The sequence below is a fragment of the Caloenas nicobarica genome, chromosome 1, assembly GCF_036013445.1.
Source record: "Caloenas nicobarica isolate bCalNic1 chromosome 1, bCalNic1.hap1, whole genome shotgun sequence".
Lineage (NCBI taxonomy): Eukaryota > Metazoa > Chordata > Aves > Columbiformes > Columbidae > Caloenas > Caloenas nicobarica.
Genome location: NC_088245.1, coordinates 24,584,797 through 24,609,700, shown reverse-complemented (window position 1 = coordinate 24,609,700; position 24,904 = coordinate 24,584,797). Strand labels below are relative to the sequence as shown.

Here is a 24,904-nt window from a genome sequence, read left to right as displayed (position 1 = left end):
TTCCTAAAGTATCAGTCGCACATTTTTAACCTTTCAGCAAGAACAGTCACAGTATCTATTTACAATTGCATAGTAGCACATTTCTACCACCAAGCATATGGATGACTTACTAACCTGAAAAGCTTTTTCTGTATCTATTCCCAAACAGCCTATTTAGAGTAGCACAAGGTCTTTGCTTTCACCAAACGCAAAACATTTAACATCTCCTCATTGGTCTTTAACAGTACTAATAATGCATAGCATTGATAGCAGGCAGTCAGCGTAACTCTTATATAAAGAATATATAGAGATAAATCCCTTATATAGGTAAGAATTGACGCAGGACTGTTACCCAGCGACAGCACGCCTCTACGGTTTTCCGTGCTGCCAGCGAAATGACACGGGCCCGAAGGATTCAAGCCCCTTTTCACGCAACCCCCCCGCCCAGCCGGCAGCAGCTCCGCCCGGCGCCAGGCAGGCGGCCCCGCCGCCGCCGCCGCCCCGGGGCGCTCGGGCCCCCACGCGGCGGTGGGCGGAGCGCGGGCCCGCCGGGGCCGCGGGGGCAGCGGCCCTTGGCACAGGGCGCAGCGGGGCCGGAGCGGTTCGGTCGCGGTTCGGTCGCGGTTCGGCGTACGAGCGCGCCTCTCCCGCCCCGCTCCCCCCGCTGGGCCTCGCAGCCGTTACTTCCCGCCCGGGCGGCTTCTCTGGCGTCGGCGGCGCGTCGCGGTAGCCATAGCAACCGGGACTGGGCGGTGCCTCGCGGAGCCCGCAGCACAAGGAGCATGCGCAGTGCGGGGCGGGGTAAGAGGACCGGACCAGACTCCTTCCAGCGGTGCCCAGCGACAGCATGGGGGGAAACGGGCACGGACTGAAGCACAGGGGGTTCCGTCTGAATATAAGGAAAAACTTTTTTACTCTGAGGGTGCCAGAGCCCTGGAACAGGCTGCCCAGAGAGGTTGCGGAGTCTCCTTCTCCGGAGACATTCAAGACCTGCCTGGACACGTGCCTGTGTGATCTGCTCTAGGTGAACCTGCTTTAGCAGGTGGGTTGGATTAGATGATCTCCAGAGGTTCCTTCCAACCCCAACCATTCTGTGATTCTGTGAAAGGGCAAAGGCACAGAGTCCTCCCTGGCTGGGTTTTCCCCGCCACGGTCAGCCGAAGCGCCGCACACCCGGGAAGGCAGCACCTGCAGCAACGGGTGCTCGCTGCCTCCCTGCCGCTGTCCCGGACCCTCGGGTGGGCACACGTGCACTGGTGTTACAGTGTCAGAACACCCGTGTTCCTGACAACAGCCATGTCCCATATCATCAACCATAGCAAGGTGCAGATTTTACCATTTATAGTAGCATCGCTCTTTCCAGTTTATACTGTAGATAGCAGAAATTACGCCAATACCCCAAACTGTTTCCTGGGTATTAGGAACAGCTGGTGTGTTTAGATGTCAATAGCCCTTGCCCTGCAGCCCATCACGTCCTCACTGTGTGGTCTGCTCAGCCTAATGGCACTGCTCTCCCTGGGAAGGACTGCGGTTCTGCTGCGAGCACTGAGGTGGGTTGAGTGGAAATTACGACACGTCTACCAGAATTAAAACCATATGAAACGGAATTTCCTGGATTTGATGTGTGATTTCCGAGGCAACTCTTACAAGTGTTTCAGCACGCTACAGGAACACTGAGACTGTGCTCACTTCACCTGACCATTTTAGAGGTGAAATGCACAGTTTGGCATCACAACTCTGGGAGAATGCTGAAAAAAAGTTGTATTTCAGCAGGCATTGACATTATATCCACACTCACTAACAGTATGCCATGGACACTCTTACCATGTTTCACAGACACTGTTTGGCATCTGAACATGGGCCTGCTTCCCATCAACAGGACAGAAACTTCCCATTGCTGCTGTTAATGCTCTTTTTTCCGAAACCTCGACTGAACTTGAACAGGGTAGAACAGGACCAGCGGTAACTATAGAAAGACACTATGTCATTTTGTGTCACTCCGTCACTATTTTATAGTCAACTTGATTAAAAAACCTCATTTTCAGTTTGCGAGATGACTTTTTTCTGATGAAATAGCATATATGCTGTAAATTTTTTTAAAAAGTGGTTTTCATTCATCTCCTTGTGAGCACAATCAGAAATTATGTCAAAGATTAAAATGGTGTCCTGCTCAGAACACAACCACTCAAAATAGGCTAAGTTGCAGAGAGAGCACGTTGGCAATAACAAACCCCTCACTACTGCCGCTGCATGGCAACCTGAGCGCTGCTTTTCTGGTTTAACAGGCTCTGTCTCTATTAGGTCCCATCCTTGCAGACAGGCTGATTTTCACTTGCATAATAACTTCAATCAGACGATCTCAAACTGTTTTAAAGAGCTACAATTCGTTAATTCTAAGGCTTGCAGTGATTTAACTTACCATATTACAGCAGATAATGACAAAAATCTTTCACATCATCACGTATTTTCAATATAGTTCATGGAGAAAAATCAAGCAAAATCACTACAATCAGTCTCCAAATTATCCCTTGCTAGCATACTCATCTTAAAATAAATTATTTGCAACATAGTACTCCTAATATAGATTCTCTCTTGGCTGTAAAGTATGTGTGTAGTGGTTTGTTGCTACAGTGTGAATTTAAATATCAGATATGTAGTTACAGAGTTAATAGCAAGGCAAAAATTACTGTTTCTCTTGTTAGCAAAGATGTATTTTTAAATTAGGCAGGAACAACGATGACGTGACTACACAACACTGTCTAAAAGGCATACACTGTTACATCTCAAAACTGCAATCCATTTTCTTTTTCCTACCTTTGTTCTCAATAACTGCTATTTAAAGTTGATGCTACAACATAAAACTATTTAGTAATCTTGTGTAGCATAGTAATTAATTTATGCTAAGATAATGAAATCAAATTTAACTAATGATAAAATAATGAAAATTAATCATAAAACATTCTGAAAATTGGATAAAAGGTTCAGAAAGCTGAAAAATCCTTAATGATTCCTAGAGTTGGCTTCAGTAGAACCTCTTTAAGACTCAAGATAACTGATTCCTAAACAAAAGCATCTGTGAAGGCTAATCCAGTGTTTTGGGTAAAGATTTAGAAAATGATCCTATTTTGAGTCACATGAAAGAAACACAGACCAGAACAATCATTGAGAATATAAATTAGAAAATACAGTTCTCAAAAAAATCCCCTATTAGGGTCTGTACCAAGGATATATTCCTGCATTTGTGAAGATACTGGTATGTTTTCAATGAGTAAAACTCAGCTTTAAAAGACCAGATACAAAATTGCAGCAGCAATGGGACAAGAGACTTCCTCTCCTCTGTAACACAACTCACAAGCTCATAGGAGCTATTGTGAGTCAGACAACAAATACGGCTTTAGAAGTAGAGAAAATAACTGAGCAAAAAGAGTTCAGCTAACGTCTCAGTTATGAAAGAGCAGAAAGAATGCCAACACCAATTGTCACCATATCCTGGCAACTTTCCCCCCCCCCTCAAGTATTGCATGCCAATAGCAACTTCAGGGTTTTTTTATTACAACTTTCACCCTCTTTCAAGTTTGTAATCCTTTAATATTTCTCATGTGAAAATTGTGTTTGTTGACTTTGTAGTAACCCACTTCTCTGGAATGCCACCTAGTGGTTTTCTCTCAGAAGAGACCAGCTTCTATTTTTTTCAAAACAGAAAAGCCCTTCAAAAACAGCCAATGAAGCAAAATATTCTCCACTTTTTCGATTTTCAAAATGTAAAAGTTTCTGCTATTATAGTGATAGTTGAAAAAAACCAATGCTAAAGAATTCAGTGAAAACAGTTGCCAGAGTCAATACCCTAGCTATACTTACTGATTTTCTACTGTCCTATTCCCCTAATACCCTGATTGTATGAAATATTATATAAAGATGTAACTAATCAATAATAATTATGTCACAGGTAGGCCTAATGACTATGGAAAAACACCTATGACATGTAGCTGTAATGTTATGTAAATAAGGTAGTGCAGTGGCACTCTACCACAAACATTTAACAAACTGCAGATTTGGGTCATTCAGCTATATTCTTACCATCAAACTTGCAAGAACTTTATTAATGGTACTCAAAAAATGTGAGTAGAGGCAAACTTGCACAGTATCGTTAGATCTAGTTTGGATATTTTTAATTGGGGCCTATAAGCTTCAATCTGTAAACAAAAGTTTTCAGAAGAAGCAGGCACTGTGTCCATGTAAAGGTTTGAAAGAACGTAGCCAGATCTGTCAAGATCCACCAAATTTTTCAGGTTATTAAGCAATGGTCAAGGTCTAAATCAATAACATACAAATAAATCTATAGAGTACACGTTTATATACAAAACCTTTGGAAGACCCTAATTAGAGTCTGTACCACATGTCTTATGCTAAGTATAGTAGCCTTCCTGCTAACGAGAAAACCTGTTCCTGCTGTCACCTTAATGGGTGGCCTTCCTTCTCCCCCTCACCCCTCCCATCTTGGGTCTTCCCAGTGCTTCTACCGGTCAGTGTTTATGTGGGCAGCAAAGTCAGCCAGTTCGAGACCGACTCAGCTGAAACCTAAAATCCTGTTACTTTGGGTAAGCTTGGTTTTCATCACATCAGACCCCTGATCTCAGCAACTACATGATCATTAACACAATGGCAGTGGCTGGCAAAAACACACAACCAAAGCTGAGAGTGAGGGCAGGATCATACTTTTCTACAACTTTGATTTTGATTTCAAATGGCCTACAGTATTTGTTAATATACAAATACAGATCATAAAAATAACTCACAATCATAGAATTATAGCATGGTTTGGGTTGGAAGGGACCTTAAAGATCATCTAGTCCAACCCCCTTGCCATGGGCACCGACACCTTCCACTAGACCAGGCTACTCGAAGCCCCGTCCAGCCTGACTTTGAACACTTCCAGGGATGGGGCATCCACAGTGTCTCTGGCCAACCTGTTCCAGTGTCTCACTCATAGCACTCAACAGACACTCAGGACTCTGTCAATAAATACAAGGCACAAATAACCTGTTAATAATGAATTACAAAAGGAAATAAAACAAAGTTCATACAACAGCTGAAAAGAATTTTCTTAAAACTATTTTCGCAACAAATTGGAAACAGTCTTTAGATTGCTAAATGTAAGTGGACACTAGGACAAAACATGTTTTTATGAAGTAATATCTTTAATTTAAAGACAACTGTCAGGAACAATAGATTAATTATTAACTTTTCTTTTTTCTTTCAAGAGGTTACACCCTTTTGAAAATTATATTGGCCATCTCCACTGGTCAGAAGGAGGTTCTTCAACTAGAGGCTCCCATGGTTTCCACTGTATCATTTTTCTTGCCAGGGAAAGCTCATTTTCAGCCTGTTAATAAACACCATACACAAATTCTTAAATTCTATACAACTGCCAAAGTATTAAAGTATTCAGTTTGTTGTCTCAGTGATGTCACTACCTATCGGTCACAGACTGCCACAAATTTCACCTATACATACCAAAAGAAACTGTGTGTTTTGGGGTTTTGTTTTTTAAAAACATACTGAATCACCCCCAAACACCCAAAATGTTCACCTTGTCATTCCCAAACCAATTTCATGATATTTTTCCAGTCTATTTGGATTATCCCTCAATATTACTCAATCATCTTCTGCATTTTCTACCGATTTAGACTCTGTAAGAAGCAATGTAAGTACACATAGTATGTATGTAACTGTAATACAGTAAACACGTGTTAATTGTGTTAGCTTTTAGTATGGTCATCCTAATCACTACATGACATTTCATTCTCAGATTTTTTTTCCTGTTCGATTGTTTGTTTTGCAAAAAAGTAAGATATGGAAAACTGCCAACTTTCTAAACAGAAACTCAGCCAAAGCAGCACTAAAAACACTGCTCCCATTTGTACCTAACCTTACGTTTGCCCACTTTACCTGTAGAATGACTTCTTCTATGTGACCACTATTCAGTTTGTCCTGTAGTTTTTCCACATCAGTCTCCTGTGTATTCAAATACATATAGACAAATGTTAATTTTTACTGAGAAGTAGAAAGCCCAGATAAAGCACGAAAACAATTCAACCAGATCACACTCTAGTCTTCCTCAGAACTACCGTCAAATTAGCTGGCTTCTGTCATTTTACGTTAGCGAAGAAATCTCACATGCTTTTCTTATTTGAAAACAAACATCAAACTTTCAATGATAAATACAAAACCCAAGTACTACTTAATGACATCCAAAGAAGCATTAGCAGCAAAGGGCTTTAGTATGTATCTTGAAAGAAAATTCTGATCTTCTGATCTTTTTTATGAAATTATATGCATACTTCCAATTATCACCTTAAATACACGATACCAGTATTGCATAGTTTAATGTACCAAAAAGTATTTTGAAACATCAAAGGCATAGATTGTGCTAAGATACTACACTGATAAGAGCACGTGCATTTTTTGTGCAAGTGTGTAGAAATTACCACTCTCTACAAATCTTAAAAAAACTGTTTTCTTCTAATTTTCACCAAAAACACCAGTAAAAAGTTTACAATTCTTTTTAATATACCATCAAAATATTCCAGTCAATAACAAAAATAAATCTCAATACTTCAATTATTTCTGAACTGATATCTGAAAGCTACATCTACTTCTGAAAAACAAGTATTCATTTAAAAAAAAAAAACCTTTCTCATCTTAAAAATATTTTCATGTTTAACATTTATGAAACAGCCCTGTACTTACCGTTTGCACCAAATTAAATCGCTGATTTACAATCTCCTCAGTGTATTTCCTATATGCTGCATCTTTGGGAATGTTTTGCAGGACACCAAGGATTTTTGTGTACAGTATTCTCAGGCGCTGAAGTGATTGCAAGACATGGTTAAAATACACAACTAGAATTATTTAACATCTGGTCTTACTTAAGCTACTGGCTACATAGACACAAAATATAGAGGGTTATGGTATTCAATCCAGAAATGCAGGATTAACAAAATAACTAAGTCTGAACCAGAGAACTCTGTCTTGGGCAAAACTGGGATTTATCAGGACTGGGAAGTTACCACCGTCAAATTTATTACGTTTACCCAGAACGTGTCTGACAAAGCTGAAGACTGAGCTAGAATCATTTGTACAGAACAATAATGATTTTTTCAGTGGTTCTTTTTGACACTATTCTTAATTTTTGGTGGCAAAAGCACTTTTTAAATAGAATTGTTGCATAGTGGGAAATTTCAAGGCACAGAAAAATTAAATAAGTCCTTTCAAAGCTCATGCCTCCTGAATAAGCAAGCAAGATGAGGCAAACATACTTTCATTACTGAGCCAGAGGAGGTAAAAACCAAGTGCCAAATTGCTAGAAGCATTTAACGTGGTTCCCGAGAACCACTGAAGTATGCCAACCTCAAAAGTGCTTGCCACCACAGGGCCTTGACATGGCTTTGCACCACACAGCCCCTAGAGCGTAAGACCAGCCTGTCCCCTTGGTATAGGTCTAAGTTATTTCAGTACTTGTTGGAAACACAACATAGCAAGACAGAAAAAAATCTGTATGCCTGTGAAATAGAATTCACATTTATGAAGAACTGAATTTAAAGAGTTCTTTCGTTTTTCACTGGAGATGAGAGAAATAAAGTATCGTTTCATAAAAGTACTTACACAAAGGAGGTTTTTGAAATCAGCACATACAACAAAAACTACATGTGCAAAATAACTCCTAATTATATGAATTAAATCCTTAGGAATTAATTTTATTCCTTTGTCACTTTTTTACACTTTCATTAGGTTGACACTACTTTGAGGTGCACACTGTATCTACATATGCAAATACACAACGAAAGGTTTCATCTCACTGACAATTTGCATTAGATACAGAACGTGACATACCTCATGGGGATTTTCAGTTACAGCCAGTCCCACGAGTCCAGCGGTCTGCACAGAGAGCATGAACAGTTTTAATAGACCCAATCATCTATTTCCATGCTATCTGGTTGCTCGTTTTGCCTCAACATACACCTGACGGGGACCGTTCCGTGACACGAGCCTTCGCCTCCCACCGCACACACAAATCTGCAGCGTTTTGACCATGGGACAAGAAGGCGAGTGAGAGGGTGAGGAGAGGGAGCAGCTCAGGGCGCCCAGCAGCCGCCGCTCGGCCGGCCTGGAGGGGTGACCCCGGGCCTACCCGCCTCCTTCCTCCCCGCACGACGGGCCCGCCCCCTCCGCTAACGGTCGCTGCTGCCCCGCCAGCAGCTGGTGCCGGGCCCGCCGGGCCCCGCGCTCCCCTCGGCCCTTTCTCGCAGGGCGCCCCGCTCACCCTCGCCCCGCCTCCCGCCGCCGAGACCCGCCAGGGCGGAGCAGGGTGGGATCCCCCCGCGGGGCGCGGCCGCCGGGAGCTGCCCGGCCCCGGCCCCCCCGCCTCACCTTCCGCAGCGCGCCCGCCATGGCCGCTTTGCGCCAGCCGCCCCGCGCCGCTCCGCCACCCACCGCCCGCACCGTGGGACGCGGGGCGCACGCGCGGGCGCCGCTTAGAGGACATGGCGAAGGGCGCGGGACCGCGCATGCGCCGCTGCCGGCTCGGCTCCCGGTGCCGGCGGGCGAAGGGCCAACCAGGCCGGGGGGCAGGGCGCGCGATCCCCCGGCGCATGCGCAGGCTGCGGGCCGTGTGGCGGCGCGTGCGCAGAGCTGCGGGGCCGGTGGGCCCGCGGGGGCTGGCTCTCTGAGGAGGCCCCGTCCGCGGCCCGGGCCCAGCCAGCCCGGCGGGGCGCCGGGTTGGGCCCCTGTCCGAGCGCGGCCCACGTTTTGCAGCCCGGTACTTTTAGATGGGCTGGGCGTAGCATCTCCATACTGCTGTTTGCTTTGCTGCGCTTCCATAGGTTTGAATATTCCCTTTTAAGCATAAGCACGTTTCTAGTTAGTGAAGCTGTCTACATGAAATTGCCGAAGAGGGCTTACGATCAATTTGCAGAACTTTGCAATTTCCAAATGAGGAGTGTTCTTTGTTGCTAGAAGTGCCTCACACACAAGCTGTACGCGCCGTGTGTTGCAGGTCGATTTTCAGCGCGTCTCTGGTAAGGTGCGACACACGTCCCGCTGGTGGCCTGTATGGCTGGTCACAGTACCCGAAACCAACTGATATTGGCCAAGTGACAGCTAATTAACCCCCAGTAATGAGTTTTCAGAACTATTATAAGTTAATAGGGGGTGGGGTTTTTTTTGTTTGTTTTTTTTCCGAGTGTTTTGCAGAGTCCAATCTTACTCCAAGCTCCAGAGTTGATTTCAAAGCTCCCTTTCATGAGTCAAAACAATTGTGTCAAGCCTTAAAGCTTCAGAGGTATGTTTGGCTGCTGCTGAGAGCTGTCTTGTGTGTTGTGTACTTGGAATTAAAGCAGTTTATGTCTGCTCAAAGTGAGATTTTGGTGTAGTAGATGTGATTTGAATATGTGTCAGTTTCTGTCATTTTTTCACAAAACATATTTAGGCTTTGCAGAAGTTTCTAGTACAGCAATTCTAGTTTTCTGCAATGTGTATGTAAAAGATAAATACCTTCTGATTGATAACTGATGCAGTGTGTAACTGTAAGCATTTTATGTCTATACCCTATGTCTGGGAATAGAGTCTAATTTAGAAATAATGCAGAGCTTATAAACTATTAGATTTTTTTAAAGAAAAAAAAAAGAGTTGTATGTGCATGTATTTATCAGTCAAGGTTGGTAACTTTCTGCCTCAGGGAACAGTCATAAGAATGAGTATTCTGGAATTTGAATAGTAAACAAAAGCATGCACATCTATGAATTTTAGCTGTGAAATTGGCTTGACCAAGAAATTGTGTTAAAAGTAGCTAATTAACAGCAGAGTCAAAAATAAGGATTACTATAATAGACAATGGCAAATAGGTAATTTCTGAGTCAATGTGATCAGTTAATAAAGCAAAAAACCCTAAAATACTGACAGAAAATAGAAAGCTTAATTAAGGGACCTGAGATAGAGAGAATGGGAGAAGTAAGCAATAAAAGGCAGTTTAAATCAGTGGGGATAAACATAATGTTCATTTGAAAATCCAGTTGACCTTGTATTAAGTCTTATCTTTATGACCTGATTTAAAGGGTGAGTTTTGCATAGTGAATAAGATTTGATAATAATTGTGGTTTAACATTATATTGTATTTATTCTGGTCAATTTTTTTGTTTATAATTCATTTGGCCTGCTTTTGAGCTACTTTTTTCCGTAACTGGTAAGCAAACCCAACGAACTGAGTTTCAGAATATCATAGAGTTCTCACTGAAAGCCAGTCTTTTTATAAGACGCATACTACCTCTGTTCCACAACTGAAGCGAAGTGATTAATACAGTTTATATCATAATTTAGGGTTTATGCTCCTCCACTACTGAGTGTTCTTTGAGATTACATCAGAGAGACCTGGAGTTTCTTTCCAAGGCATTGAGAATCTTTCTTTCCTATCAAAATATAATTCTTTAAAAATTTTGCCCTTTTTTATTGGATCATGCCTGTATTTTTCCCTTCTCTGTGATGGTCCAGCCAGATGATCTATCTCCTGATTACACAGACTGACCATGGCACAAATTGTTCTGTGCCTGGCGATCTTTAGCCAAATTAGCTCAGCAGAATTCAAATAGTAGTTCTAACCATCTGTTCAGACAACCCAAGCATGTAGGTGTCCTTGCCACATCCTAGAACAAAGAGTGAAAAAATAGTAATATATGTTGATTAGACAGTTCATGAACTCAGTTGGAAAGTGATACAGTAGGAAGTTCCCCAAATTGCCAAACTGTTTCAATACATAGTTTAACATATAAAACTCCAAGACCTAAGAAGTATATTCAATAATTACCTGGTTTTGAACAAACAAAAAACCCGAAACCACCCACATAGCATTTCGTGGTTCATAATCTGTTTAGCACTGGGGACTCTGTGATGGGTGTTGTTCTGTGTGTTAATGTACAGTATGTAGGCACCCTAAGGTCTTGCTGTAGCTGTGGCTTCTCTTCCCTTTTTTGTCTCACCAATGGATTTATCTCACTGTGAAGTCTTGCAAATTCCCATATGATTTGGTATCTGGACAGGAGTCTTTATTCTGGCTTTACACGTGTGGATCATTAATTGACTGGTGGGTTTCTAGTTAGTAACTATGTAAGAGCAGAATTAGTGTTTAAATAGCAATGCAAATAGTATTAAAAATACCTGAAAAGTAAAACAATACTGTGCCTATAATGTGGGTATGTACTGGTTCTGCTAATATCCTAGTTCTGTAAAGGAAATGAAAGAACTCAAGCGATTAAAACATTTTTGTTCTTTATATATATTACAAATACATATTTTAGATTTTTTAAAATTATATAAGAATATATTTATGTTCTTATAATCTCTTACCCAACAGTAAAGCAGGGTCTCAGTACTTTTCTGTCTGCTTCTTATTGTACTGGTTTGGTTTGTTAGCCTCACCACACTTAGGTCGCACTGGCAAAAGAAGTTGCAATGAATGTTACTTGTCATCATTAAAGGTTTTTCTTGATCTTGTCTCCAAAGATGAGATGCATGCAGTGCCTTAGTTAAGCTTACAGTGTTACGATTCTATACATGCAAGTGAATCACAGAGCACAGAAGTGTTCACAGCGTACAAGTTAATTTCATCAGATCAATTAAAGATATGTTGGGAGTTTGTTGTTTCAGTTTGTTATGTTCCCTTATTGTCTGTTTTGGTAAAGACAGCTAATTAGTTAAAACCAAAACAAGACAGGTTTTGCACCAGTGATAGGCATCCAGCTTCTCCTTCATCTCATGCCTGGAATTTAACTTGCTGAGTACTGCTATTCTTGGTGTTACTTTTGGGCTGTCACTGCTGTCTGTGGTGCCATACCTCCTGCTTCTTTGTCCAATTTCAAGTTATTAAATCTAGTCAAATAAGCACCATAATTGGCTTTCGTTGAATCTATAAAGCTTTGCATCGTATCAGCCTCAGAGAGAGAGAGAGAGATTAGTGATTGGTGATGTAATATTCCAGGATGTACAACTAGTTAAAGGCTAAACCTTCTCAGATTCATTTTAATTTATGTAAATATGTTACCAGATTTTGTTCATGTAGCTCTCAAGACTAAGTTGGCAAATAATTTATTTTCTTAATGAGAGTTGTTGAACCAATGAGGGCACAGATAATCTTATTATACTGTCCAGACCTCATGTTACATTTGACAAGATTTTAGAGAAGTCATGTGTAATACTTTCCTGTGGGGCAAGTCTGCTTATGTTACAGTTGTACAAGGTCAGACCTTAATTTATCTAGCAACTGCGTATTTAATTTTAGAAGTATCACAGGACACATCAGCTCGCAGGGCACCATTCCTGGCTGTTCAAAATGCAGGCCCCAGAGTAACAGTGGCAAGATAATGGGTTGAAAAGGTGAGAATATATGGTATGCTTGCCAATTAGACTAACAGAGAAATAGTTTAAGACTGTAATATTTAATAGACTGAGTCCAAATTTAGACTGCTATTATTTTATTGCTATGAATAACCTCTTTGCATGCCTAAGGGCCTTCTATTTATAGACAGTAAAGCTAGGATTGTCTAGTTTATTTTAAGGATAAGAAATTAGAATAACATTAACACTCACATAACTTTAACTTTATACCTATGTGTTTCAAAGTGAGGAACACTTGACACACTTCTTTCCAAGGAAAGATGCAACTTCCATGATTAGCAAGTAGTTGAGGATTTTTTAAATGAAAAAACAGTAGCTTTATTTAAGAGAGAAAAACTTTTTTAAGGAAAAGAGCAAGAAGTAACATCTAGTTTTTCAGGCATAAATGGAAAAAAAAATCAGAAGAATATTGGACTACTCAAAATGTTATTTAAGAAAAATATTCTTGGTAATACAAAAAGTAAAACTTGTTTAGAGTAAGCATTGGCAATTGCGTCTAGTGATCTGGTGCCTGGGTCTGGTAATTGCAAAACTTCGCAGGTGAATGGGAGAGGATTTTGCTGCTGAGCTTTTGAGCCTTTTCATTGCCACATCAGGTAGTGTGGCAGGGATGTCTCTGCTGCTGCTGAGTGTTCCAACCATGCCGTTATGTTCCACTGTGATCTGAGTGGAACATCCACGCTTCAGTTGGCCCTTGTCACCTCAGCACAGTGTATTACCAGCAGTGATATAGCAAATCAGGCTCTCAAAGCATGTATAGACCCCTGGCAATGTGTCCAGCACTTGGGCTGCAGTGAGCTGGTCGCCTTATGCTTACTCTGCCATGTCGCAGCCACTTGCCACCTTACTAACTTGCTCATTTTATAGTATATTACTAACTTTTGTGGGATAAGATAGTTTGAAAACAGCACACACAACAATTCTGAAACAATGCTTATCTGATACCTTTCTGGTTAAGTCTGTGTTGAAGCAGAGCTTTATGGTGCCTGTGGCATAACCAGTCTGGGGAATACAGCAATGCAGGAGATGATAGCTGACCAAAGGGGTATGCAAGTTATGTGAAAATAAAACAAGTTTCTGTGGTGGCCTGTAAACTGATTTCTTCCAGTAATCTTTTGGAGAGAAAGAAGAGATAGAAAGGCAATACGTATTTCTGAACATAAAAGGATTTTCTTACTAAATTACTATACTGCAAAGTGTTCTGTGCTCTTAACTCTTCTTGGAATCAGTGATGTTGGAGGATATTGATCACCCCACAGGACTAAACCTTATGTGAACATCTTCATAAAGATACTGGAATATATCAAAACAGCCTTCTTTCAGATAGTTTGCAGTGTGAGGGTCTAATCTAAGGCTTATGTGAGTGTTCAGGAGTCTTTTTTGGTTCAGGCTCCAGGGTAAGTATAATACAATAGGCTGCAATAGAGTAATTTTCAGTCTCAATTCTGAGGACAGCAACTTCAGTAGGGCTTGCAGGGCAAGAAGGTCCATCCATGCAGATCTGATAGATTGAGCACAATTTGTAAAAAAGATGCTTCAAAAACTTCAGCCTTGGCATAACGTCTTCAAAAGGAGGGTTTTCAAAACTTAGGGAAAGGTGGGAAGAAAGGGACTGTAGCTTCTGTTTGCCTTTTAGCTGCTGTGGAGGAAACAAGAGATTATGGATGTTACACTTTTTTCCTTAATAGATCGTCTTACGTAAATGAACTGTTTGGTCTCATTAGGAGCACCTCTTGTCTGCCAGTGAAGTGTTAATATATTCTAAAATATACTTTGCTTTAAGCTAATGGCAGGAACATACTGTAGATATTTTTATTGAGATACACTTCTAAAACTGCCAGTCCAAGAGAGGTTTTGTCTCTGCTGTTTAGAAGGTTTATCAGTCTTCAGAACAGTGTATATTTGTGGGTTAAATGACGGAAGCTTTAAGGTGCCATCAAAATTAGAAAAATGTTTATGAAAATGGGAAGATAGTGCACCTTGACTCAGAATTTCCCAGCCTGTCAACCAAGTACCAACGAGAGATGAGGAAGAGAGGCTCAGTTTCACGGCCTTACTGCCGATGAGGAAAATCTTACATTCTGGTTAATAAGAAACTTGTGGCAGCATTTAGATAAACATATGGTCAGCTGCTTTGTTTAGTTTAGCTTTTTGAAGTTTCTGTGGTTTGTATCATACCTTGGAAGTTTGATGTGGGATGCCTTCCTTTCTGCATAAAGCAAACTATATTTAAACCCCCCCACTTCTTATTAATTTGGATTTTTGCTACAAGAAACTTGATAGGCTTTCGTAAGCTTGTTTTGATCATAAGAGTTTCAGAACATCATTATCATTGTTTTTTAGAATTATGGGGAAGTTTGTATTGTCCATCATGTCCAACACGATGTCAGTCACTCAATATTCTCAGTCGTTTCAGAAATCCTTTTTTGCATGAGCAGTTCAACCTAAACTACAGTGTGCTAAAACATAACTTCCAGAACTTCTGAGCTTTAATGTGATGCAGGGCAGATTTAACAATAGGTAGTATGTGGGAGATTTTGGTACGTGTGTCTGCATTCTGCTGACCAGTTCATCAGTGTAGCTTGTGTGTGAAATCTGATTTTGGAGTGTTATGCTGAAGCCTTAATTAGAGACTCAAAAGGAAGGAACAGAGAACCCTTGAGAAAAGCAGTTTGTTTTGAACAGTATAAAGGTCTGTTGTTCTATGCGAAAATGCTCTTTCCCCATGCAATATTCAACTTAGTTCATAGCTTCTCTGAAATAATTTGATGTTTGTTTAAATACTGTGTAAGTATGATGTGTGATCACCCTTAGAACTGATAACGTGTTCCCTTCTAAACTTCAGACCCCCTCTGTAAGTAATTCTCAAACAATTTGTGTGGGTTTTGTTTCTATAATTATTTGAATATATATGTGTGTGTTTGTGTTTACACTCATAAAATCATTATGAACGCCTGTGTTTGATTAGGAATCATTCATGAGACGATAACTGTTCGTTGTTCATGCTTGTGTGGAAATCATATATTCACTGGCTTAATGACCACAGCTTTCTAATGCAGAAAAGTCTCTTTTTATGGCTCACAAATTGTCCAGTATTTGTCTGTAGATGACAAACATAGTGTGTGAACCATAAAAAGAACTTTTCCTAAACGGCATGTGTAGTACTAAATGTTTCCAGGGTTGTTTTCTATCACCATTCAAACAGGAATTTTATCATTTTTAAATAGGAATAAACTCATGGAAATGTTATTGAGTTAGGCAAAATTGATGGAAACACCTGATTTTTATTATAAAAAATACCTTAAGTATGATCCTTCATGGTATATTTTTGTGTGTATTTCAAAACAGCTCATCGTTATAGTTCACCATAAAAAATGATGGATGAAAGGGAAGATTTGGTTGAAGATCTGCTCACTGAGTATGCCATACAGCTTAGCATTCAAGAATCAAATGGAGCCAAAGCACCAACATCTTCCAGCTATAATGACAGGTACTCTCAATTCAATATGTGTTAGAGATTATGCCATATTTTAACAGTGTTTTGAGACATTGATGTTTAGTGCCTTATATCATACCTAAAACAGTTCCTAGTTTGGCTATTACGCCTCTTTCTCAGTGAAGCACATTACATTCTCATTCATTGTCTAAGGTTTCTGAATCTGAAGGGCTCATTTCTGTAGTGTGGGGCAAATACAGCTTTTTAGTCCATATCAGAAGTCTTTACTAAATTAGGAGATTTATCAGGTCAACCTGCAGCAGAAATTGAACCTTGCTCGATAACTTTGCATACTCTGAATGTGCACAGTACAGGAGTAACTTAGGAGGTCAAAAGGCTTATCAAGATTGTAGCTGATGTATTCAAAGGAAGGTTGGCTCAGATGAGAATCTAATGGAAAATATTGAATAAAGAATATGATGCAACTACTTTTTGTTTATATTTACTATTTTCTGCTCTTTTTTGGATAGTTTTCTGCCACCTAGTGAGGAAAATAGGAAAATTGTAACAGCCATAAAGCAAGGTAAAAACCCTAAAATAAAACAGTCTCTTTGCAAAACTGGGCTTCCCTTATATTATTTTTCTAACTGCATCTTACTTATCTGCTGGATTTTTTTAAGGTCAAGTATTTGAGCTCCAAGAACTTGTGAAACAGAAGTATGCTTTGGATGAAGCTGATGAAAGAGGGTGGTTTCCACTGCATGAGGCTGCAGCTCAGCCAATTCAGCAAATACTTGAAATCATTTTAGATGGTGAGTAAAGTAAAAATATCCCACAAGATAAGGGGAGCAGCAAAGAAACATAGAACAATAAACAGCCATCTGTAACAGCAGGCTAAAACTGGTTACTAAAAGAAGTAGGATCAAATCCTCCATGGAGTATCTTGCTTATCTTGTATAAATATTTAGGCAAATTTTCTTTTTGGGAAAATTGTGTCAATTTACACCAGCAAAGAACTTGGACCATTTTTAATGTTTTGTTCAGAAACCTACAGACAGAGCAAAAATTACTGTTTAGTACTCAGTGTGTTTGACAGTACTAGTTAGGTTATGTTAAACATAATTGCAAGTAATTTTCATAAAGACTTAGCATTTAAGGATTTCTGGTATATGTGCATCTGTTAACAGCCTTGTGCTTTAATTTTATCTTTTCTCACTTTCTTACCTCTAGCATCTTATAAAACAATGTGGGAATACAAAACATCTGATGGAGAAACACCATTAACTTTGGCAGCAAAAGCTGGCTTTGTGGAAAATGTACGAACGTTACTGGAAAAGGGTGTTTGGCCCAATACCACAAATGATAAAGGAGAAACTCCACTTCTTATTGGTAATTGCCTCCTCTCCCTTGGTTTAAGCAAAGTGAATGGCAGTGCTTCACCTCCACTGAGTGCTCACCCAAGTACTCCTGTTGCTTGTGTGGTTTAGATGCTGGTCATCTTTTTAGATGAAACTAAGTGCCAAGCATTCTGTTCAGCTGAGCTCTCATTTTGCTTTAGGTCATCACTGAGCTGCTGTTAAAGATGCTCCTTATGCTTTAGGTGATTGTTGAGCTGCTCCTAAAAAAAACATGGGACCTATTATTTGTTCAAGGCACCTTCTTGGTATCTTCAGGTGCTGCAAGACCTTTAGCAACTTGGTCCTTTTTGACCATCTTAAGGTAAAAGTATGGTACAAGAATAAACTGTTGCTTTAGCTTGAATGTACCTTTTCCAGAGATCTGGAGATCATTGGACATTTTTAGTTTTATCAGATTATTTCTTCAGGAGTAGGCAGGTATTTTCAATTTCAAAATCTCCCATCTCATTTGGTTCTCCTCTGGCATTGAAAATAAACTTCAACGGTGTTTCTAAGTAATACCCCAATCTAAAGAAAGATGATTCCTTTGGAAGATTTTGTGCTATTGGTAGACTTAAATGAGCTTTCCTATACATGAGTAATTCAGCTATATCAGCTTTTAATTTCTGCCAAATGTGAAAACATCTCCATTCTTCTGAAGAGAATCAATCTGTGAAATTAATACAAGAAAATACCATATAAGAAAAATAAATATATAATACAATTATCGGTATTAAAATATTCAGTTCTCTGAATTTTTGTTAATTTTCATCAGATGTAATTACTGTATTAACATTTTAAGGCCCTGAGGCATTTCTAGAGGGTTCCTCTGCAATGTCTTGCTTTGTGTTGTTTCACCTCTTTTCAATAATTGTAAGTCTGTGAAACTTTTAAGCTATTTTCAGCCTTTGCTTTTAATGAATCCTGCAAAGAGTAGCTAGAGCTTATGAAAAGGGTATTTCCCCCTTATAATGACAATTTATTTTCCTAAATATCTCTCTATGCAAACTCCTGAAAATGAGGTTTGTCAGCTATGTATTGTGTATGTATTGTGATGCTTCTTATGTTTTTGTGTCACTTGGCACTGAAAATGTGGATGTAGGTGCTGCTGTGCATCATACATTTCCATTTTAGTCTCAGTGAAGTAGAGGATCAAGTGCCTGACACTTAATAGGTGATGCTCATGATTTAGTTGCTCTGGAGTAAAGAGCTCTTCAGTACAAAGGTAGATGCTGAAGAAGTGTCTAGCTAGTGGGATGATTTCTGCTTCCCGGTACATTTGGTAATACTCTGCTTCAAAGCAATTTTGGATAATTATGAAGGCTGTTGCATCTTAAAAACCTTCTTACTTGTATAATGAGACATTCACAAAAGTTAAATTTGCTAATCCTATGACACTGATATCTCTCATCTGCCCATTCAGTCAGTGGAGAGATCTGCTATTCCAAAGGGCCGTTCAGAAGTAAAATTAGACTCTTGCTCAGGATCACTATTTTAGATGTAAATAATTTGCAGGTGTAGTTACCCATGAAAATTTCTAGCCTGGAACCTCAAAAGGGCAGAACATGGCCTTTAAGTATGACAGATGTCAACTGCACTTTGGCTGACAGCAGCCACTGAGTACATGCCTGGATTAGAGTTACCAGGTGACAAAGTCACAAGCGGAATTTTCTGGGGACACTGTAATGTTTGCACCAACTTTAGAAGTAAGTACCATATTCAAAGACTATGCTTTTATTGTTGCTTTTCATTGTGATACACCTGCTTCTACTTTCTCAGAATCAAAGCAGTGCTGCTTTTGCGATCCGTGCTCCAAACTGACATATTTTCCAGCTTGTGTTGGTTTACCTTGTTTTCCTAAGCAGCTGACGTTACCATTTATTTACCACTACATTGGATTCCCAGATTTCTAGGCCTGCAAATATTTTTAATTTCCTCATATCAGTACACAAGGAAAAGCTTTTCTAAACTTACTAGATGCCTTTAACTTTCAAGATAACATACCTGAAAATGTAATTGTATTATTCTCTTCCTTTTTAAAATATCTTGAAGCTGTAAAAAGGGGCTCTTTTGAAATGGCATCCATTCTGATTAAACATAACTGTAGTATCCACCAGCCGTGCGTAAAACGTTGGTCAGCAATGCATGAAGCTGCAAAACAGGGACGCAAGGACCTTGTTGCTCTTCTTCTGAAGAATGGTGGAAATGTGAACCTTAAGGATGGATATGGAGTAACACCATTAGGTGTTGCTGCTGAGTATGGCCACTGTGAAGTGCTGGAGCATCTTATTCATAAAGGTATACACTGGGGTAAAAGGGAAATACACCTCTGTCCTGGCATACATCTTGCCTAGTTGCTGAGGTGGTTTAGGGTAATCATGTAAAAGGAAAGAAAGAGTAATGATGAATTAGAAGATTTGGTTTCTCGTAAGGCAAGGAAGCATATATGGGTGTTCCTGCTGTGCTGGAGTGATGTTTACATGTTTCCATAACGCATGTGAGAGGAGTGGCAGAATTTATACCAAGCCATTTCGATCAAGGAGGGACTTACTGCTAGACATGCCTTTCTTGCCCTTCTTTATTTCTTTTTACTCCCCTCCCCTCCCTGACTCCTTCCCTTCCTCCCCTGGACAGAATTGTATTGGTATTAATTAGTGAAATTAAGTATTTTTGTAATATGCCAGAATTTCAAAAATCCTCAGTTATAACATGGTAAAAGCAGACCTTGCGCAGTTGAGCATTTGAACTTTTATCCGTACAACTCTTGTTTTGCCTTTGAGTTTTAAATTTTCCACAAGAAATATTTAGTTTTAGTAAAGTTTTAACTTACATACATTTGAAAATTAAGAGGAAAGTACTCTGGGCTTGTTTTTAGGGTGATCTGCAAATCACTTTGCATATAATTCATAAACTCTATACCTTCCTCCAAGGTGGAGATGTCCAGGCTGTAGCAGATGATGGTTCATCAATACTGTTTGATGCAGCCGGAGGAGGTAATCCAGACTGCATTGCCCTTCTCTTGGAATATGGAGGAAGCGGCAACGTGCCTAACAGGGCAGGACTGCTTCCCATACACAAAGCAGCTTTTGAGGGGCATTACCTGTGAGTATGAGCTTGGACTTCACATTTTCATTAAGATACAGTGTGGTACAATGTCACTTTGACAAAGTCTGTGGTAAACTTGCAAATTTATAGATCATTTCTATTTCAGAAGTGCCTGTGTTACATTAGTTTGAATTAACTTTTAAGTATTTTTTAGCATAAACAAAGCAAATTGCAGAACATACTCCTTAGTGAAAACCACTGAAACAGCTTAAACACAAGATCCTATTTGACAGTGCTCAAAACTGGTGTTTTGTGCTTGATCTTGTTGTGTAAAGTGTCTGGCTGGTAATTTAGCATATAGTTGTATGAGGGTCATTTTCTTCATGCAGGGAAGCACTGCCTAATTAGTTTTATTCATTATTTTTTTAGGGCTCTGAAGTATCTCATTCCGGTCACATCCCAAACTGCAATCCAGAAAAGTGGGTTAAGCCCTGTTCACTCAGCAGCAGATGGCCAGAATTCACAGTGTCTAGAGCTCCTCATTGAAAATGGTTTTGATGTCAATACTCTCTTGGCTGAACACATGTCAGATAGTTACGATGACGAAAGGAAAACTGCACTTTATTTTGCTGTCTCTAACAATGACATTCTTTGTACCGAGATATTGCTCAAAGCAGGGGCAAATCCGAACAAGGATCCTTTAAACTGCCTCCTTGTGGCAGTGAGAGCTGGCAACCATGAAATTGTAAGGCTGCTCCTGTCCTACGGAGCAAATGTCAATTGCTACTTTATGTTGGTTAATGACACGCATTTCCCCAGTGCCATTCAGTACGCTTTGAATGACGAGGTGATGCTGAGGCTGTTGCTCAATCACGGATATAATGTGGAGATGTGTTTTGACTGTATGCATCAAGATATCTTTGGAAATTCTTTTGTGTGGTCAACTCCAGAGGAAGATATTCTCCCTGGGTGGACTTCTTCTGTAATAAAGGACAATCCAGTAAATACATAACCTTCCTTCCTTCTCTTCACTGTGTTCTTTTCATTAGCCAGATTATCATGCAGAATTAAGATTAACATACTGGCAAAGTACTTTTTTAAAACACCCTAAAAATAAAGCAGCCGTTTTTCATTTTCTACTCTGAAATAGAGAAAATTATGTACATAGAGTTGTTTTAGTTTGGGGTTCATATATTAGAGATTTAGGAAGGAAGTTTTAAGAAATAATGAAGCAGGATTCTGGGATTTCTGTTCCTATCCTAACCAATGGAATAGATGTGTGTCCAAAGAGATATTGCTGTCAAACGAAATAGTGCTGCAAATTATAGCAATATTATAGCAATTATTGGCCTTTAGGCCTGTCCAGACAAATTAAGGGATCACAAAGGTTAAGCATGGAAGAAAATGGCTTTTAAAGTAACCTACCTAGGCATCGATTTATGAGTGTTAAAGGTAGTTGCTAATTCTTTGTTTAAATGATCTTGTGTAATTGCTTTAAAATGTGTTCTTCCTCTGCACAGATTTTGAAATTATGACTTGATGTGTTTTCCCTTTCAGTTCTGTGACTTTATTGCTGTTCCTTGGTTGAAACATTTGGCAGGAAAAGTGGTTCGTGTTTTTATAGATTACATGGATTATGTTCCTCTATGCACAAAAATTAAGCTTGTCTTAGAGACACAGAAAGAATGGACAGAGATACGTCAGATATTGGGTAAATATCTAACTTCCAGTTAATATTATGATTTATTATACGATAGTTTAATTGCTCGTGTCAGGTAACATCCAAAGTGTTTCAGCAGTGCAAATGTGTACTAGCTAAGAACCAAGCTGTACTTGCCATTCAGTCCTCAGGTTGAGACAGATCTTTATGTATTGCCACTCATCAAAAATGAGTCGATTGGACTAGAATATGGCAAACATGCACCTGGTGAGAATTAATCTCATAAAGAATGTCACTGTGGTGTGGGAAGCCTTTTTAGTTAAGCACCCTCTGAGATACTTCTCAAACTCCTTGTTAAGCCCAGTGACTCCAGTCATTGCACAGCATTGGGGCACAACTTTTTTCATTGAGCAATATTGCTCACATTTCCCTCCTTCTTTTTGTTCCCTTGATCTCTGAAGTCTATTAATCATTCAAGAATTATCGTAAGAGCACGTTTTAGATCCCATTATGTTCAAGGCAGTAGGCAGTGACGAGTGTGCCATCACAATCCGTGTACCATCATTTCCTCAGTCCAATTCACATGATAGACATCTAGAGTTGCCATTGCTAATAATGGAATAATATTTCTTTTTTATGTTTTACTTCTGAAGTTCTGTACTTTAGCTTGGACCTTCCACCACTGGTGGCATCAGAGATAGGTTTCACCCATCTTGACTTAAAAAAATCTGTTGGAGAATGTATTAAATGTTCTCTTTGCATTAATTATTTTTGTTTGACTTTTGATTTTTTAAATTTTAACTAGAGTTTGATTTAACATAATATGTTAAAAAATAGGTTTTAAACTGGTACCTTGTGTTTAATTTTGTTTCATTATTTTACGTGGGCATCCAGAGGAACTCCTTTTTTTTAGTGTCACGGGAACATCCAAATAATTTGGTAGTCTTTACCACTGATACTTCAAGTATGTTGAAAGTTTTTGTTATGTTCAGGAAGGCTAAGTTAAACTGAGCTCTTTGATTGACGTCAATTCTGATAAGAAGTATTTGTTCAGAAGGCCCAAGATGGCAAGGTCTGGTCCTTGTGCCTTTTTCATACAGCAGAAGTGGAAGGTGACGTAGCTGACCTCAACATGCAATTTTTAAAAGGTGCACATAGGAAAATCAGAGATCATTAACCAATTGCTGTTGATTATGCTAAAGTCAGTCCTCTTTTAGGTGTTCAGATGACTGCTTTGGAGACAGAGTACAGTGTGCCTGTTTTCAAAAGTGAGACAATAATGCTATACAGATACCTGACAGAAGGAGTTTAATTAATATCAGCATTGTGTATCATCACAATTCTGAAGTGAAAAGAATGGTATTTTATTCAGAAATGGCAAAATAATAGTGCCCCAAGGTAACAGATTTCAACATTAATTTTATTAGAGCATGTTTTGAGGTTGTGAACTGGCTTATGATCATTGTTAATGGCACTGATTTTTCCACTATTTCTCTTTCACTGTTATTTTCAGATAATCCTCGCCCATTGAAACATCTGTGTCGTCTGAAAATACGTAAACTCTTGGGGTTAAAGAGACTCCAGAACCTCTCATCTGTGAAGAAGTTTCCACTTCCACCAGTTCTCAAGAACTATATCCTATATAAAGAGTATGATCTATATGGAGAAGGGATACATTTAGAATAGTTTTAAAAAATAACTGTGTACAGTCTGTAATTCGACTAATTTCCTCACTATTTCTTACTGGCTATACATTCACAACATTCTGATATTTGTTTTTAATAGCTCTTTTATGGGAACAAACTTTTCTTCAAAACTAGTATGTTAAAGCTTATGTTTTAACACAACATTGTGCTATCCAAATATAGGCTAAAATCAGAATAATGACACTATAATAATTATGTAGAACAGTGCACTCGAAATGAAAATTCAGATGAATAAAGGATAAAATAAGAATTTTCATGGTGGACTTCCTGAAGAAGATGATAAATACAATTGCTGCTCTTGGTTTGTGGATTAGTTTATCTGTAAAAGACAATAAACATCTAATTTAGGTTGGCAAATAAAATTAAACCACTAGATGCACATCTCTATCATGTAATTGGCCTGGAATGTAGCACATTGAAGATCATGGTCCTATTACAAAATTCTCCAAACACTTAAAAGATTCTTTTCAGCTATTTTTGCAAAGCGTTTGCTACCAGGTGTGACTGCTGTGGGTGCCTGTACTACATGTTTCAAGGGTTGGCAAAATTTGCAGGACTTTAAGTAGGCTATTTTGAAGAAAGAGTAGATTTTGATGGACAAACAAACCAGTAAATCGAGCAGCATATCCCCTTGGTTTAGAAACATTGCAAGGTTGTAAGTTTAATTATGGTTCTTATAGACATTTGGCAGATCACTTCTCAACCAGACTGAGCGACATCCTCAGTCATGCCGTGATCCACTTGGCAGTATGCTTCTGCGTGTCTAGAGAAAAACACATCTGATTAAATATTCTTTAAATTATTCTGTTAAAAATGAATTGCACTTACTCCTTTTGCTGTTCCATCCTTTCATCTTGGGGGGAAAAAGAAAAAAAAAATAATCCAAAGCCCCTAAACTAAGAAAATATTTCAGTTGGTGGATGTCAGGACTACATAGTGCATTGTCAGAGTTTAGCTAAACATGTGATTTAAGAGATATGCTGGTTATCTCACACACACACAAACCAAAAGTCAGTTCAAGCATCCTTTGCCCTGCTCCCTACACTGGCTCTCCCTGTTCTTCTGAATTTCTCCTGATTTTCTGGATGTCATTGTCATATATCACAGAATCACAGAATCACAGAATGTTAGGGATTGGAAGGGACCTCGAAAGATCATCTAGTCCAATCCCCCTGCCAGAGCAGGAACACCTAGGTGAGGTTACACAGGAAGGCGTCCAGGCAGGTTTTGAATGTCT

The 24,904-nt window shown here is 39.4% G+C and overlaps 2 protein-coding genes across 8 annotated transcripts; one reads left to right on the top strand and one right to left on the bottom strand.

The window, feature by feature from the left end:
• Window positions 1-5,156: 5,156 nt before the first annotated feature.
• On the bottom strand, window positions 5,157-8,531 carry NDUFA5 (NADH:ubiquinone oxidoreductase subunit A5). Its single transcript, XM_065638358.1, has 5 exons — window positions 8,410-8,531; window positions 7,873-7,917; window positions 6,730-6,846; window positions 5,929-5,994; window positions 5,157-5,362 (listed from the first exon to the last, which is right to left on the bottom strand). Exons 1-5 carry the CDS (start codon window positions 8,428-8,430, stop codon window positions 5,261-5,263), a joined length of 351 nt encoding a protein of 116 aa, XP_065494430.1. The 5' UTR covers window positions 8,431-8,531; the 3' UTR covers window positions 5,157-5,260.
• Window positions 7,927-24,438, top strand: ASB15 (ankyrin repeat and SOCS box containing 15). Of its 7 annotated transcripts, none has more exons than XM_065638308.1 (12): window positions 7,927-8,096; window positions 9,257-9,319; window positions 12,308-12,402; window positions 15,772-15,913; window positions 16,390-16,442; window positions 16,540-16,671; window positions 17,090-17,248; window positions 19,309-19,554; window positions 20,187-20,358; window positions 20,731-21,301; window positions 21,859-22,012; window positions 23,475-24,438. In XM_065638308.1, exons 4-12 carry the CDS (start codon window positions 15,798-15,800, stop codon window positions 23,645-23,647), a joined length of 1,776 nt encoding a protein of 591 aa, XP_065494380.1. In that variant the 5' UTR covers window positions 7,927-8,096; window positions 9,257-9,319; window positions 12,308-12,402; window positions 15,772-15,797; the 3' UTR covers window positions 23,648-24,438. The 7 variants fall into 7 exon arrangements, with proteins under 7 accessions (XP_065494380.1, XP_065494371.1, XP_065494402.1 ...); XM_065638299.1 differs by having other exon boundaries at window positions 9,232-9,319; XM_065638318.1 differs by lacking the exon at window positions 7,927-8,096 and adding an exon at window positions 8,773-9,056 and having other exon boundaries at window positions 9,222-9,319.
• Window positions 24,439-24,904: the final 466 nt, after the last annotated feature.

Coding starts and splice junctions, on each gene's coding strand:
- NDUFA5 (XM_065638358.1), bottom strand. CDS start 8,430: ATGGCGGGCGCGCTGCGGAAG. Junction 7,918..8,409: donor TGGCGGGCGCGCTGCGGAAG/GTGAGGCGGGGG, acceptor CTCTCTGTGCAG/ACCGCTGGACTCGTGGGACT. Junction 5,995..6,729: donor GATTTAATTTGGTGCAAACG/GTAAGTACAGGG, acceptor TTGAATACACAG/GAGACTGATGTGGAAAAACT.
- ASB15 (XM_065638349.1), top strand. CDS start 15,798: ATGATGGATGAAAGGGAAGATTTGGTTGAAGATCTGCTCACTGAGTAT. Junction 15,914..16,389: donor TCTTCCAGCTATAATGACAG/GTACTCTCAATT, acceptor TTTTTTGGATAG/TTTTCTGCCACCTAGTGAGG. Junction 17,249..19,308: donor AGAAACTCCACTTCTTATTG/GTAATTGCCTCC, acceptor AATATCTTGAAG/CTGTAAAAAGGGGCTCTTTT.